Consider the following 17,892-nt stretch of genomic DNA (forward strand, 5'->3'; position numbering starts at 1 on the left):
GGCATTGGCAAAAAACACAGCTCCAGGAATTGATGGAATGTCACTTCAGACGTTTCAACAAACACAGTGCTGAAGGTGCTCACTCATCTATGTCAAGAAATATGGAAGACATCTTCCTGGCCAACTGACTGGAAGAGATCCATATTTATGCCTATTCCCAAGAAAGGCGATCCAACCAAATGTGGAAATTATACAACTATATCATTAATATCACATGCAAGCAAAATTTTGCTGAAGATCACTCAAAAACAGCTGCAGCAGTATATCGACAGAGAACTGCCAGAAATTCAGGCCGGTTTCAGAAGAGGACGTGGAACCAGGGATGTCAGATGGATCCTGGCTGAAAGCAGAGGATACCAGAAGGATGTTTACCTGTGTTTCATTGACTATGCAAAGGCATTTGGCTGTGTGGGTCATAACAAACTATGGATAACACTGAGAAGAATGGGAATTCCAGAACACTTAATTGTGCTCAGGAGGAATCTTTACATAGATCAAGAGGCAGTTGCTTGGACAGAACAAGGGGATACTGATCGGTTTAAAGTCAGGAGAGGTGTGCGTCAGGGTTGTATTCTTTCACCATACCTATTTAATCCGTATGCTGAACAAATAATCTGAGAAGCTGGACTATATGAAGAAGAACGGGGCATCAGGATTGGAGGAAGACTCATTAACAACCTGTGTCATGCAGATGACAGAACCTTGCTTGCTGAAAGTGAAGAGGACTTGAAGCACCTACTAATGAAGGTCAAAGACCACAGCCTTCAGTATGGATTGCACCTCAACAAAAAGAAAACAAAAATCCTCACAACTGGACCAATAAGCAACATCATGATAAACGGAGAAAAGTTTGAAGTTGTCAAGGATTTCACTTTACTTGGAAGCAGCAGTCAAGAAATCAAAAGACGCATTGCATTGGGCGTATCTGCTGCAAAGGACCTCTCCGAAGTGCTGAAGAGCAAAGATGTCACCCTGAAGACTAAGGTGCGCCTGACCCAAGCATGGTATTTTCAATCACATCATATGCACGTGAAAGCTGGACAATGAATAAGGAGAACCGAAGAAGAGTTGACGCCTTTGAATTGTGGTGTTGGCGAAGAAAACTGAATATACCATGGACTGCCAAAAGAATGAACAAATCTGTCTTAGACGAATTACAGCCAGAATGCTCCTTAGAGGCAAGGATGGCAAAACTGCATCTTACATACTTTGGACATGTTGTCAGGAGGGATCAGTTCCTGGAAGAGGACATCATGCTTGGCAGAGTACAGGGTCAGCGGAAAAGCGGAAGACCCTCAACGAGGTGGATCGACAACTAGGTGGATCGACAAGGTGGCTGCAACAATGAGCTCAAGCATAACAACAATTGTAAGGATGGCGCAGGACCGGGCAGTGTTTCGTTCTGTTGTGCATGGGGTCACTATGAGTCGGAACCAGCTCGACGGCACCTAACAACAACAGCATAGGGTTTCCAAGGAGTGGCTGGTGGATCTGAGCTACCGATCTTTTGGTTAGCAGCCAAGATCATACTATTAGGCAGCTTCAAACTCTTCCAGCCTCTACCCAATTCCAAAACCACTTCCACATTTTAAGTATCTCTTAGAGGAGCACCCCGGTCCTCCAGCACCAAATTCTGTCTCATCCATCTAGTGCTGATATAATAGAAATATCAAATGTGGATGGCTTTAACAAACAGAATTTTATTTTCTCACAGTTTAGGAGGCTAGAAGTCTGAATTCAGGGTACCAGCTCTCAGGGAAGAATGTTTCTCTCTGTGGGCTCTCTCCAGCTTCTGCTTTTCTTTTTTTAACCATGCTTTAGGTGAAAGTTTACAATTCAAGTTAATTTCTCATGCAAAACTTTACACACATATTGTTATGTGACCCTAGTTGCAATCCCTATAATGTGACAGCACACTCCCCCTTCCCACCTCGGGTTTCCTGGGTCCATTCAAACAGTTCCTATCCCTTTCTGCCTTGTCATCCCACCTCTGGACAGGAGCTGCCCATACAGTCTCATGTATCTACTTGAACTAAAAAACACACGCTTTATGAGCAATATTTTGTTTTACACTCCAGTTTAATCTTTGAAGAGTTGGGTTCGGGAATGTTTTCAGTTCTGGGTTAACAGAGTCCAGGGGCCATGTCTTCTGGGGTTCTTCTACTCTCAGTCAGACCATTAACTCTGGTCTCTCTACGTGAATTTGAGTTCTGCACCACACTTTTCTCCTGCTCCATCAGGGACTCTCTGTTGTGTTCCCTGTCAGTGCAGTCTTTGGTGGTAGCCGGACAACTTCTAGTTCTTCTGGTCTCAGGCTGATGGAGACTCTGGTTTATGTGTGCCCCTTTGTCTCTTGAGCTAGTATTTTCCTTGTGTCTTTGGTGTTCTTCATTTCCCTTTGCTCCAGGTGGGTTGGGACCAATTGACGCATCTTAGATGGCCACTCACAAGCTTTTAAAACCCCAGACACCACTCACCGAAGTGGGATGGAGAACATTTTCTTAATAAACTTTGTTATGCCAAGTGACCTAGATGTCCCCCCAAAACCATGGTCCCCAGGTCCCTGCCCCTCCTACTCTGTCCCTCTAAGTGTTTGGTTGTGTTCAGGAAACTTCTTAGTTTTGGTTTCGTTCAGTGGTGCTAAATTCCCCTACACTGTGTGTTGTCCTTTCTTTCACCTAAAATAATTCTTGTCTACTACCTAGTGAATTCACCTCTCCCTTCCTCACAACCCTCATAATTATCAAAGAATGTTTTCTTCTGTGTTTAAAACCTTTTGAGTTTTTATAAAACCATTCTCAGACAATATTTGTCTTTTTGCAATTGACTAATTTCACTTAGCATAATGCCTTCCAGATTCATCAATGTTGTGAGATGATTTGTGGATTCACCATTGTTCTTTATCATTGCATAGCAGTCCATTGTGTGAATATGCCATAATTGGTTTCTCCATTCAATCTGTTGATGGGCACCTAGGTTGTTTCCATCTTTTTTCTACTGTGAACAGTGTTGCAATGCACATGGGAGAGCATATATCTATTTATGTGACAGCTCTTACTTCTCTAGGATATATTCCAAGGAGTAGGACTGCTGCATGGTATAGTACTTCTAGATTTTTAATGAATCGTCACATCGATTTCCAAAATGGTTGTACCATTTTACATTCCCATCAGCAGCGTATAAGTGTTCCAGTCTCTCCACAACCTCTCCAACATTTATTATTTTGTTTTTTGGATTAACCTTATTGGTGTGAGAAGGTATCTCACTGCAGTTCTGATTTGTATTTCTCTAATAGCTAATGATGCTGAGCATTTCCTCATGTATTTGTTAGCAACCTAAATGTCTTCTTTGGTTAATTGCCCGTTCATATTATTTCTTTCTTTTTTTTTTTAATCAGGCAATTTGTCTTTTTGTTGTTGAGGTTTTGCAGTATCATATAGATTTTACAGATTAGACCCTTACTGGATATGTCGTAGTCAAAAAACTCTCCCCAGTCTGTAGGATGCCTTTTTGCTCTTTTGGTGAAGTCTTTAGATAAGCTTAAGTGTTTGATTTTTAGGAGCTCCCACTTACCTAGCTTCTCTACTGGTGTTTGTACATTGTTAGTTATGTTTTGTGTTCTGTTTGTTTATACCAGGTATTAGGGTTCCTAGCATTGTCCCTATTTTTTCTTTCATGATCTTTCTCGTTTTATATTTAGGACTTTGATCCATTTTTAATTAGTTTTTGCATATGGTGTGAGGTATGGGTCTTTTTTTTTTTTGCAGATGGACATAAAGTTGTGTCAGCACCATTTCTTTTTTAATCTTCTTTGTGCTTTAAGTGAAAGTTTACAAATCAAGTCAGTCTCTCATACAAAAATTTATATACACCTTGCTATATACGCCTAGCTGCTCTCCGCTAATGAGACAGCACACTCGCCACCCTGTACTCCCCGTGTCCATTCAGCCAGCTTCTGTCCCCCGTGCCTTCCCATCTCCTCTCCAGACAGGAGCTGCCTACGTTGTGTCTCACGTGTCTACTTGAGCCAAGAAGATTATTCCTCACCAGTATCATTTTTCTATCTTATTGTCCAGTCCAATCCCTGTCTGAAGAGTTAGCGTTCAGAATGCTTCCTGTCCTGGGCTAACAGAAGTTCTGGGGACCATGACCTCCAGGGTCATTCTAGTCTCAGTCACACCATTAAATCTGGTCTTTTTACGAGAATCTGAAGTCTATATCCCACTGCTCTCCTGATCCATCAGAGATTCTCTGTTGTGTTCCCTGTCAGGGCAGTCATCGGTTGTAGCCGGGCGCCATCTAGTTCTTCTGGTCTCAGGCTGATGTAGTCTCTGATTTCTATGGCCCTTTCTGTCTCTTGGGATCATAATTACCTTGTATCTTTGGTGTTCTTCATTCTCCTTTGCTCCATGTGGGTTGAGACCAATTGATGCATCTTACGTGGCCACTTGCTAGCGTTTAAGACCCCAGGCGCCACTCACCAAAGTGGGATGCGGAATGTTTTCTTAATAGATTTTATTATGCCAATTGGCCTAGATGTTCCCTGAAACCATGGTCCCCAGACCTCCGCCCCTGCTACTCTGGCCTTTGAAGTGTTTGGTTTATTAAGAAAACTTCTTGCTATTGGTTTAGTCCAGTTGTGCTGACTGCTCCTGTACTGCATGTTGTCTTTCCCCTCACCTAAAATAGTTCTTTTCTACTGTCTAATTAGTGAATACTCCTCTCTCTCTCTCTCCCCTCAACACCCTCATAACCATCAAAAAATAGCTTCTTCTGTGTTTAAACTATGCCTTAAGTTCTTATAATAGTGGTCTCATACAATATTTGTCCTTATCACTCAGCATAATGCCTTCCAGGTTCCTCCATGTTATGAAATGTTTCATGTATTCATCATTGTTCTTTATTGCATAATATTCCATTGCATGACTATACCATAATTTATCTATCGATTCATCAATTGACAGGCACCTTGGTTGCTACCATATTTTTGCTAATGTAAACAGTGCTGCAGTGAACATTGGTATGGATACATCTGTTCTTGAAAAGGCTCTTATTTCTCTAGGATACATTCCAAGGAGCAGGACTGCTGCTGGACCTTATGGTAGTTCTATTTCTAGCTTTTTAAAAAGGAAGTGCCAAATGGATTTCCAAAGTGGTTGTACCAATTTACATTCCCACTAGCAGTGTATAAGCACTTGTTCGTCTCCCCACTCTCTCTCCAACATTTATTATTTTGTACTTTTTGGATTAACGCCAGCCTTGTGGGAGTGAGATGGTATCTCATTGTAGTTTTGATTTGCATTTTGTCTAATGGCTAATGATCGTGAGCATTTCCTCATGTATTCATTAGCTGCCTGAATGTCTTCTTTGGTGAAGTGCCTGTTCATATCCTTTGCCCATTTCTTAATTGGGTTATTTGTCTTTTTGTTGTTGAATTTTTGCAGTATCATACAGATTTTGCTGATCAGAAATATCATAGCTATAAACTTCTTCCCAGTCTGTAGGTAATCTTTTTACCCTTTTGGTGAAGTCTTTGAATAGACATAGGTGTTTGATTTTTAGGAGCTCCCAGTTATACAGCTTCTCTTCTGGTGTTTGTGTCTTGTTGGTAACATTTTGTATTCCATTTATGCCATGTATTAGGGCTCCTGGCATTGTCTGCATTTTTTCTTCCATGATCTTTATCATTTCAGATTTTACATTTAGGTCTTTCATCCATTTTGAGTTGGTTTTTATGCACGGTGTGAGGTATGGGTCTTGTTTCGTTTATTTGCAGATGGATATCCAGTTATGCCAGCACCATTTGTTAAAAAGACTGTCTTTTTCCCATTTAACTGTTTTGGGGCCTTTGTCAAATATCAGCTGCTCATATGTGGATGGATTTATGTCCGGATTCTTAATTCTGTTCCATTGGTCTATGTATCTGTTGTTGTACCAGTACCAGGCTGTTCTGACTACTGAGGGAGTATAACATGTTCTAAAATCAGATAGTGTGAGGCCTCCCACTTTGTTCTTCTTTTTCAGTAACGCTTTACTTATCCGGGGCCTCTTTCCCTTCCATATGAAGTTGGCGATTTGTTTCTCCATCTCATTAAAAAATTCGTTAGAATCTGGATCGGAATTACTGCACCATTTCTTAAAGAGACTGTCTTTCCTCATTTAACAGATTTTTGGCCTTTGTCAAATGCCAGCTGCTCACAGGTGGATGAATTTACATCTGGATTCTCAATTCTATTCAGGTGGTCTACATATCTGTTGTTGTACCAGTACCAGGCTGTTATGACTACTGTGGCAGCATCAAAGATTCTAAAATCAGGTAGTATGAGGCCTCCCACTCTGCCCTTCTTCAGTAATGCGTTATTTATCTAAGCCCTCTTCCCTTTCCATATAAAGTTGGTAATTTGTTTCTCCATCTCGTTAAAAAATTTCCTTGTAATCTGGATCAGGATTCCATTGTATCTGTAGATCACTTTGGGTAGAACTGACATTTTCACAATGTTGAGTCTTCCTATCCATGAGCAAGGTACGTTTTTCCACTTATGTAGATCTCTTTTGGTTTCCTGCAGTAGCGTCTTGTAGTTTACTTTGTATAGGTCTTTCATGTCTCTGGTTAGATTTACTCCTAAGTATTTTTTCTTCTTGGGGGCTAATGAAAATGGTATTGATTTGGTGATTTCTTCTTTGACGTTCTCTTTGTTGGTGTAGAGGAATCCAACTGATTTTTGTATATTTATCCTTTAACCTGATACCTTGCTGAAATCTTGTACTAGTTCTAGTAGTTTTCTTGTGGATTCTTTGCAGTTTTCAATGTATAAGATCATATTATCTGCAAATAGGGATACTTTTACTTTTTCTTTACCAATCTGGATGCCCTTTATTTCTTTTTCTTGCCTTACTGCTCTGGCTAGGACCTCCAGCACAATGCTGAATAAGAGTAGTGATAAAGGACATCCTTGTCTGGTTTCCATCCTCAAGGGGAATGCTTTCCGACTGTTTCCATTTAGGATGATGTTGGCTTTAGGCTTTGTATAAATGCCTTTTATCGTGTTGAGGAATTTTCCTTCTCTTCCTGTTTTGCTGAGAGTTTTTATCATGAATGGGTGTTGGACTTTGTCTAATGCCTTTTCTGCATCAATTGGTAAGATCACATGGTTCTTATCTTTTGTTTTATTTATGTCAAAAACCTTGACTGTTTTTGTAATATTCAACCATCCCTGCATACCTGGTATGAACTCCACGTGTTCATGGTGAATTATTTTTTTGATATATGGTTGTATTCTATTGGCTAGAATTTTGTTGAGGATTTTTATACCTACATTCATGAGGGATACTAGTATGTAATTTTCCTTTTTTTGTGCTGTCTTTACCTGGTTCTGGTAACAGGGTGTCTTAGCTATGTAGTGCTGCTATAACAGAAATACCACAAGTGGATGGTTTTAACAAAGAGAAATTTATTTCTTCACAGTAAAGTAGGCTAAAAGACCAAATTCAGGGCATTAGCTCCAGGGGAATAATTTCTCTGTCAGCTCTGGAGGAAGTTCCTTGTCCTCAATCTCCTCCTGGTCAAAAAGCTTCTCAGCCACTGGGACCCCGGGATCCAAAGGACATACTCTGCTCCAGGTGCTGCTTTGTTGGTGGTCTGAGGTTCCCAACTCTCTGCTTACTTCCCTTTCCTTTTTATCTCTTGAGAGATGAAAGGTGGTACAGGCCACACCCCAAGGAAACTCCCTTTACACTGGATCAGGAAACATGACCTAGGTAATGGTGTTAAAGTCCCACCCTAATCCTCTTTAACATAAAATTACAATCACTAAATGGAGGACAACCAAACGATAGTGGAAATCATGGCCAAGCCAAACTAAGAGACACATTTTTTGGGTGACGTAATTCAATCCATGACACAAGGTTTTGCTGGAGTCACAGAATGAACTTGGGATTATTCCATCCTTTTCTGTGCTCTGAAATACCTTTAGGAACACTGGTGTTAACTCTCCTCTGTGAGTTTGGTAGGATTCTCCAGTGAAGCTGTCAGGGCCAGGGTTTTTTGTTGTTGTTGGGAGTTTTTTAATTGCCTCTTCAATCTCTTCTTTTGTTATAGGATTGTTTAGCTGTTCTACCTGTTTGTGTTACTTTAGGTAGGTAGTGTGTTTCTAGAAATTTGTCCAGGTTTTCAAATGTGTTGTAGTACAATTTTTCATACTATTCTGTTATGATTCTTTTAATTTCAGTTAGGTCTGTTGTGATATCACCCACCTCATTTTATATTCAGGTTATTTGCTTCCTCTGCTGTTTTTCTTCTGTCAGTTTGGCCAATGGTTTATCGATTTTGTTGATCTTTTCAAAGAACCAGTTTTTGGTCTTGTTAACTCTTTCAATTGTTTTTCTGTTCTCTATTTCATTTATTTCTGCTCTAATTTTTATTATTTCCTTTCTTCTGGTCCCTGTGGGTTTCTTTTGCTGCTATTTGTTCGAGTTGTAGGGTTAATGTTTTGATTTTGGCCCATTCTTCTTTTTGGATGTGTGCACTTATTGCTATAAACTGACCTCTGAGCACTGCTTTTGCTGTGTTCCAAACGTTCTGGTAGAATGTGTTGTCATTCTCATTTGATTCTGTGCATTTCTTTATTCTGTCCTTGATTTCTTCTATAACCCAGTTGTTTTTGAGCAAGATGTTGTTCAGTTTCCATGTGTTTGATTTTTTTCTTGCTTTTTCTGTTATTGATTTCTACTTTTATGGCTTTATGATCAGAAAGGATGCTTTGTAATATTTCAGTGTTTTAGATTCTGTTAAGGCCTGCTTTGTGGCCTAATATATGGTCTATTCTAGAGAATGTTCCATGTGCGCTGGACAAGAAAGTATACTTGGCTGCTGTCGGATGGAGTGTTCTGTATACCTTTATGAGATCAAGTTATTTGACTGTGGCATTTAGATCTGCTGTGTCTTCACTGAGCTTCTTTCTGGATGTTTTGTCCTTCACCAAAAATGGTGTGTTGAAGTCTCCTACTATTATAGCGGAGCTATCTATTTCTCTTTTCAGTGCTGTTAGGATTTCTGCTATATATTTTGGAGCCCTGTCACTGGGTGCATAAATATTTGTTATGGTTATGTTCTCCCAGTGTACTGACCCTTTAATCATTATATAGTGTCCTTCCTTATCCTTTGTGGTGAATTTTACTTTAAAGCCTATTTTGTCAGAGATTAATGTTGCCACTCCTGTTCTTTTTTGATTGTTGTTTGCCTGATATATTTTTTTCCACCCTTTGCATTTTAGTTCACTTGTTTCTTTGAGTCTAAGGCGTGTCTCTTGTAGGCAGCATATAGCCAGGTCGTGTTTTTTTAATCCATTCTGCCACTCTCTCTCTCTCTATTGGTGCATTTAGTCCACTTGCATTCAGCATAATTATTGACAGGCAGGAGTTTAGTGCTGTCATTTGATGTATTTTGAGTGTGTGTGTTGTTCAGTTTCTTTGTTCCACTTAATTTTCTGTGCTGAGTTGTTTTTCTTTATGTATTTTCTTTTTATCTCTTTCATTTTTGTTTGTTTTGTATTTGCTGAGTCTTTATGTTTTTCTTTTTTATTTTGATGTGTAAAGGATTTTTAGTATCCTTAATATTTACCTCTATTTTTCCACGTTTAAACAAATCTTTTATTTCTTGATATCACCTTGACTTCCTCTCCTTATGAAAGTTCTGACTACAATATTTAGTCCCTTTTGTTTTAATGTTGTTATCATTTACATATTGACATCTCTGTTTCTCTATTTTCTATGATTTAGCTTTGATTTATTTTTGTGACTTCCCTATCTAGGTTGATACCTGGTTGTTCTGTCCTGTGTTCTAGTCTTGAATTGTTATCTAATGTTACTGACTTTCTAACCAGAGGACTCCGTTTAGTACTTCTTGTAATTTTGGTTTGGTTTTTACAAATTCCCTAAACTTCTGTTTATCTAGAAATGCCCTAATTTCACCACCATATTTGAGAGACAATTTTGCTGGATATTATTTCTTGGCTGGCAATTTCTTCCTTTAAGGCTTTATATATGTCATCCCACTGCCTTCTTGCCTGCATGGCTTCTGCTGAGTAGTCTGAGCTTAGTCTTACTGACTCTCCTTCGTAGACAATTTTTCATTTATCCCTTGCTGCTCTTAAAATTCTCTTTATCTTTAATTTTGGCAAGTTTAATTATAATGTGTCTCGGTGACATTCTTTTAGGATCCACCCTGTGTGGGATTCAAGGAACTTCTTGGAGAGATATATTCTCATTTTTCATGGTATCAGGGAAGTGTTCCGCCACAAGTCTTCAGTAATTCTCTCTGTATTTTCTGTTATCTCCCCCGTGTTCTGGTACTCCAATCACTTTTAAGTTATTTCTCTTGATTAAAAAAAAAAAAAATTTTTTTTTAAAGTCCCACCTAATTCTTAGGGTTTCTTCATTTTTTTTAATTCTTTTATCTGTATTTTTCCTCAAATAAATTGCTGTCAAGTGCTTTATCTTCAATCTCACTAATTCTGACTTCCATTGCTTCAATTCTGCTCCTATGACTTTCTATTGTTTAATTCTGAAATATTATTGTTAATCTTTTGGATTTCTGTTTGTTGTCTCTCTATGGATTCTTTTCATTATGCTCTTGCATAACATTCTTAAATTGCTGTTTCTTGGTTTGGTCTGCGTTTTGCCTTGAAGAGCTCTGTATATTAATCTTTTGAATTCTACCTACGGTAACTCCAAGACCTTATCTTCCTCCAGGAGGTTTCCTGGGTCTTTGTTTTGGTCGCTTGCTGAAGCCATCGTGGTCTGCCTCTTTATGTGACTTGATATTGACGGTTGTCTCTAAGTCATCAATAACCCAAAACCAAACCCACTGCCATCAAGTCGATTCCGACTCATAGTGACCCTATAGGACAGAATAGAACTGCACCATAGAGCTTCCAAGGAGTGCCTGGCGGATTAGAACTGCCGACCTCTTGGTTAGCAGCCGTAGCACTTAACCACTACGCCACCAGGGTTTCCATGTCATCAATAAATTATTTTGTTTGTTTGTTTATCATTTATTTATGTTTAATGTTTGCTTACTGCAGCCTAGCTTCTTGTTTTGTTTTGCTCTGATACACCCAAATAGGCCGGTCATGTAAGCTACTTTGACTACTGGCGTCTTTGAAGCTCCCATGTCCTGGTACCAGGTAATAGGAGCTGTTACTAGGTATGTTAGCCCAGGGGCCTGTTTACTTTTCTTGTGTGCATTTGGCTCAGGTGCCCAGGTTATCAGTCATCAACTGTGTGATACAGGCTCTTACCTATAGTCCTAGACAGGCAGGGCTACGTAGGAGTGATTGTAGTAGGCACAGGTATCTGGCTGCAGTAGGTGGTTATGTGCTGAGCAAGGCAGGGGGCTGATGGCTGTCCCTGAGTGCCTGGGTGGAAGGTGTGTCCCTGCTTCCTAGAGCACGTAGGTGAGTGGGTTTCGCAGACAGACTTTGGGCACCCAATGCTGTTGGCTGGAAGAACTGGGAGGTACCACTTAGTCTCAGACCCCTGTTGTGGGTGGCTCAGTGGAGTGGGTTGAGCCACCAGTCCTCAGGCCCTGATGTGGGTAGGTGAGGACCCAGCTTAATGGGCAGAGCAGTGCCAAATGTCACAAACCTGCCACCCCTCCTTAGCTGCTACAGTTCAAAATAGGCTTCAGGTATATACCCTGTGGTACTGTGCTAATGATGGCCTACGCTGTTGAAATTGGCCCACACAGGTCTAGGCAGGGGTGAAAGGCATTCAAAGTCCATGGACTCCTTATGCCTGTGCCTAGGCAAAGGGGCTGTGTCTGTCCTGAGTCCCCGACTTAGGGGAGCCGGCAGATTATTTTTTCCTGTTTGTTAATTTGTTCCTTCTCCAAAGCCAGGAGAATGGCTCGGGGCTCATGACAGGTCCCACTTCTGGTCCAGTGCACATAGCCATCATTGAATCTGGACCTGGACTGGAGCAGAGCAGGGAGGGAGTGGGTAAATGGGAGGCAGGAAGGGTTTTTTTGATCCCATGTGGTAGGTTAGATGCTTGCACTTATTTTTTGCTGGTGGAGCACCACTTCTCCCTGGTTCCGGAGGCTTGAGCAGGCTCTCCGCAGCTCAGTTTCTCCAGGTGTGGAAAACTCGTCCCAAGTGCTACTGCTTGCCTCAAACCCATGCACGCCACCCGGTCCAGGCTGTAGGGTGCCGGCCAAGTCAGGTATGGCAAATCCTCACCACTTCTGAACTGTCTCTTCCTTCCCCTGCCGCCCAGTCCTGCTCCTCAACTTTGTTTTTGATGTTCAGGGCTCCTAGATCATCATATATAATCAATTAACTTGTTTTTCCAGGTCTTTGTTGTAAGACGGACCACAGGAAGCATCTGATAACTCCGCCATCTTGACCCTGCCGCCTCAGCTTCTGCTTTTGGTTCCTTGGAGATCTCCATGTGTCTTGGTATCTATCTCACTCCATCTCTAATCAGATTCTTGCTTGTTTTTACTCTTTTATATCACCAAAGAGGTGGACTCAAGACACACCCTGTACTAATCCTATCTCACTAACATAATAAAGACAACAAATTCACAAATGGGATTATAACCACAGACATAGAGATTTACAACACATTATTTTTAGGGGACACAATTCAATCCATAACACATGGGTTCTGGGTTTTAATCCTAATCTGACATTTACTATCTGTTTGATTTGGTCAAATAACCATTTCCAAGACCAAGTATCCACTTCTTTAATATGAAGCTAATAATATCCAGACAGTCCCTGAGTGGTGCAGTCAAGCTCTAGACTACATGACAAAAGGTTGACATTTTGAAAATCTACTCATAGGCACCTTGAAAGACAGGCCTGATGATCTGTTTCAAAAAGGTCACAGTCTTAAAAATCCTATGAAGCAGTTCTATTCTGCACACATGGGGCCACCACACTTGACAACTAACAACAATACCTGTCCTATCTATATAAAGAATTACTATGACAATCATACAGGAGAGATGGGGGGAAAGAGTGATATTATAAAGGAGGGTAAGCTAAAACAAACTTTTTGAAAATCTGTATCAAGAACTTTAAAGATGTTTCTGGTCTTTGATCTAGAAAACTAAGATTCTCTACTACACAAACAACAATAAAGACACAAAAGGTTATGTATTTAAAGATGTTCATCATAGCATTAACAAGTATTTATGTAAATGTAAACAAAAAGGAGAGATCTGGCTATATAAACATGTAAACAGTGGCATTAAACCAACCATCAAACTTCGATTATCAAGACTGGACTAAAATAGAAAAATACTTCTGACAATATTAGGAAAGAAACAGAATATAAAACACTTACCACAGCTATTTCAACAAGGGGAGGTTAAGGTTGCAAAAAGTATGCCCAAGTGGTAACAGAAGTTATATAAAAAGTTATATTTTTCGCTCTCACTCCATATTTTCTTTAATGTGCTGATATTTTTACGAGAAAAATAATATAAAGAATTTCCCTTTAGGATTTTCACATGTAGAAAAATTAAATAAGATTCATGTCTCACTCCATACACAAAGACAAATTCAAAGTGCATTAAGAACCTAAATGTGAAAACTAAAACTATAAAATTCTTACGAGGAAAATAGAGGGGAGAAAGGCTGGTCAGGACTTACTTTTAACAATGGGTTATCCGGTATAATAACAAAAGCACAAACAGTAAAAGACAAAACAAACAAATGGGACTTCATCAACTTTGTTCATCAGAAGACTTTACCAAAAAAGTGGAAAAACAAGTTACCAATTGAGAGATTATCTTCAGAAACCATATATCCCATAACAATCTATTAACCTATATATATATATATATATATATATATATATAACTTTTCCAATAAAAAGACAAATGATCTAATTAAAAAAACTGGGCAAACAACTTGAAGAGACATTGTACCAAAGAGGATGATAGTCGAATGGCCACCAAACAATGAAAAGATGCTCAATGTCATTAATCATCAGAGATTCAAACCAAAACCACAATAAGACACTATTTCACTCCCACTATGATGGCTAAGATAAAAAGAATAGAAAATAACAAATGTTGGCGAGGATGTGGGGAAACTGAAACCCTTATCCACTGCTGATGGGAATGCAAAATGGTACAGCCTTTGTGGAAAGCAGTGCAGAGGTTCCTCAAAAAACTAAAAACAGAACTACAATATGACCCAGTAATTCCACTCCTAGGAATACACCCAAGGGACTTGAAACCACCGATTTGAACAGATATACGTACGTCATTGTTCACTGCAGCACTATTCCCAATAGCCAAAAGGTGGAAACATGCTAAATGCTCAGCAACGGATGATCAGATAAACATACGTAACATACAATGGAATAATAATACTCAGCCAAAAAAGACATTATGCTGAGTTGAAATAAGTCAATCACAGAAGTACAAATATTTTATGTTACTTATATTTAAAAAAAAAAAAAAAGGGGGGCAAATATATACAGACCAAAGTTTATTGGTAGTTACCAGAGGCCAGAGAGGCAAAAGAGGAACTTATTGCTTCTGGAGCACTAAGTTTCTGTTTATGGTGATGGAAAATTCATGCTGATTAAGGATAATGGTTGGATAGCTGATAATGTACTGATGTCCATAAGTTGTACACCTGTAAAAAACTGAATTGGCCACGTGTGTGACAGATACATTTTCAACAATAAAAAAAGAGCAGCTAGCTGCAGAGGCTGCTATGTACAACCAAACACTTCCTGGGATTTGGTTCCTTGGTTGAAGACTTAGGGTCATAGTTTCATGAGACATTCCAGTTAACTGGCCTAATATTGTGTTTACTGCTTCTGTTCTACCTCCTTGTTTGTTGCATAGTGTCTGGGGTCTCAAAGGTTTGAAGTGGCCATCCAAGGTCTCTATTCTCCCGGTGTAACACAGGTAGAAGGAGCCTCGGGAATAAAAAAGGATATAGAATGTGTGGCTAACTGCCTCCCTTGCCACGAAACAAGAATCGGACAGTGCCCAGCTATCATTATTGAAAGTTTTGATGAAAAAGTCTATAGAAGAATTCTAATCATAAGGGGGAAATGTAGAAGAGAATATCTGGAGCCAGTGAGGTTGGATGAACCCCTGCAACTACTGCCCTGAGATAATTTTTAAACCTTAAACCAAAAATATCCCCTGAAGTCTTAAAACCAAACAATTGCTTGGCTTAACTAGTAAAAGATGTCTGCCTTGAGCATCATGCTCTTTTAAGAAATATCTACATGGGATCCAATTCACAACAGCAACTTGAAAGGTTAGACAGGAAGCTTAGGGGACAGTGAGTTTATGTTAACGGACACAGAACAATTTGGAAAAGAAGGGTGAGAATGGTCACACATTTGAAGAATGTAATCAATATCCCTGAATTGTACATGTACAAATTGTTGGTGTTATGTTCTATTGTGTGTATTTTCAACAACAACAAAAAAATAAGATAAACTAAAAAATTAAAAACAAAGAATTTCCTTTTAATGAGATAGCTTTGAATACAAAACATACAACAAAAAAAGATGAGTACTGGTTTATTCATTTTTTAAACACATGGGAATCTACTACACCCAGGCACACGAATGAACTTCAGAGCTGGTAGGTTTTTGACTTCACTCATTTATGTATTGGAATTTGGACATTTACTAGGTGCCAAGCCCGGTTCTAGACATGGGAAATACAGCTGTGAACATAACAAAAGTCCTTACTCTCAAATTGCTTTTATTCTACGGATGTTAATTTTAATTATTTCAGCAACTGCACACAACATTTCTAAACCAATCAGCCTACTCAAGGCAAAAAACTGTTTCAAACAAAATTCTTTTTTCCTTGGAAGCCAAATAAATGCTCCTCATAGCTTAAAAAGTATCTCTTACAGTTAACTGAGGGCATGAAAATATTCGTTATTTAAAGCTCAGGCAAAAATATCACCTCATATCTATAAAATACTTCTCAGTTTAAAGCAGGTCTTCATACATACTCATTACTTTTTACAGCAAACTACTATAACAGGCGGCATGTGCTTTCTTTGGCGTTCCACAGTAACCCATGGATACCAGCCGAGTTAGTTCAAGAACCTTGGTGCAAGGGTTAGGTTCAGAAAACCACAGGCGCAGCCCACCGGTGTAGCTAAGTCGGACAAGCGTTTTCGCCGCGGAAGGACCCTGTCAGGGCCCGTCTCGCACCTTCCTGACAGGACGACCCGGTAAATTACAGCATCACTTAACGAACCTGGAGCAAATCGGCGCCAAGGTCTGCATCACTCACAACACAGACATCGGGCGTAACTCCGCTCTGTTTTAAAAAGTTAGACTAGAGGCAGGCACAAGTGGCTTTACCCACAGGAAGATAAACTCCACGAGCGCCATCCAATTAAACCCGAGGTATCAAACCGTGGGCGGCAGGACCTAAAAGCGCCGGGCGACGGGAGCACCGAGAGGAGCCGCTCTACGCTCGGGGCCGGCGCCCCGACGCGCCTCAGCCTTCCTGCCGCCGGACCTCGGGCCTGGCGGGCACCCCAGAGGGAAGCCGCAGCTCGGCTGGTGCTGCAACCGGGTCGCAGGGCCAGACCCGGGTGACAGGTTTATTGCCCTCGGTGAGCCACTTGGGCTTCTCGTCACCCTCCCACGCCAACTCCCCACACGCCCCCCCATCGCACCCTTCCTTACCTGACACACACAGGCGCGGAAGCGCGAGTAGTCCGAGCTTTCCCCGACCTGCAGCGCCCGCTCGCCGAGCTCCGACTCCTTCTCGCGCCGGTCAAACAAGTACACGGTCCTGTAGCCGTCGCCCCCGCTGCCCGCTCCGGCCCCCGCCGAGGGCCCGCCGGGCCTGCCGCCACCCGCCGCTGCCATATTGGAGGAAAGGAGAAAAGACAGCAGTGCGGACGCCGGCCGCCGCCGTGCTCAGGGCCGAAGCGCGGGCTCAGCGCGGCGCCCCCAGCCCCAGCGCCCGCGGCGGCTCCAGGCCTCGGTCCGCGCGGGACGCAGCTCTCTCCTCGGCGGCGGCGGCCGAGCAGCGGCGGCGCGAGGATCACCCGGGAACCGATTCAAACGCGCTGCGGCCCGGACTCACGTCACTTCCGCGGCCCACCGCTCTCGGGGAGGCGAGGACGCGCGGCGCACTCTCCCCGGGCCGAGCCCTCGCGCCCGCCGCCGCCCACGCGAGCTCGCAGCGCCACCCGCCACAGGGCCACCTCCACCCGGGACTGTGGCGCAGGAGGAAGAGGCGCGGACAGCGCCGGCGAGGAGGCGGGGCGGCAGGGCAGGCCGCGCGGGCGGGCGGGCGGGGGCGGGGCCTCGCGGAGTTGAAGGGAAGCGCGGGGCCTCCGGGCGCCTGCGCCTCTGGGTCGTCCACCACAGCAGCGTCGGGCGAGCCAGTCGCAGCAGCCGCCGTGCACCTGGGCGGCCTTCTCTTGGCCGAGAGGGTCTGCTGCCTCCCGCCTCGCCCCGACCTCAGCCGAGCCAGTCTGACCTCGAGCGCCCAGCAGCGCAGCCGAAGCCACTGTGGCGCCCTCCGCGCGGCAGCTCGCGTGGACGCGGCGGCGGGAGGCGTCAGGCCCGCGGGCCTCGCAGGTGCAACCTCCCCGCCGCGAGCACGTCTCTGCCCGCTTGCCTAATTCTCTGTGGACCCGAGTACCGGCCCCCAAGGCAAAGCTGGTCCCAGAGAACGTCGAACTCGAGACCTTGTGACGTCACTGCAGCCCCATTCACTGCCTCTCCGGGTGTCCCCAGCACTGACAAGCCAAGTTCCAGGCCCAGGAGCGCCTCACGTTCCAACCCTTCCATCGCGGCCACATGGCTGTGAATCGGAATTGGGAATAACAACAGGCAACGAATTATTAGGGGTTAATTAGATAACATATG

At 42.3% G+C, this 17,892-nt stretch overlaps 1 protein-coding gene across 3 annotated transcripts in view; it reads right to left on the reverse strand.

Moving 5' to 3' along the window:
• Positions 1-16,902, reverse strand: part of SMCHD1 (structural maintenance of chromosomes flexible hinge domain containing 1) — a 190,011-nt gene extending 173,109 nt beyond the window's left edge. Inside the window, exon 1 of one of the 3 annotated variants that reach the window (XM_064294699.1) lies at positions 16,696-16,902. In XM_064294699.1, coding sequence (XP_064150769.1) covers positions 16,696-16,881 — 186 coding nt within the window. In that variant the 5' untranslated portion in view covers positions 16,882-16,902. The remainder of the gene's footprint in view (positions 1-16,695) is intronic. The other 2 variants (XM_064294697.1, XM_064294698.1) reach the window with 2 other exon arrangements.
• Between the last annotated feature and the right edge of the window lie 990 nt (positions 16,903-17,892).

This window comes from Loxodonta africana, chromosome 11 (genome assembly GCF_030014295.1).
Source record: "Loxodonta africana isolate mLoxAfr1 chromosome 11, mLoxAfr1.hap2, whole genome shotgun sequence".
Lineage (NCBI taxonomy): Eukaryota > Metazoa > Chordata > Mammalia > Proboscidea > Elephantidae > Loxodonta > Loxodonta africana.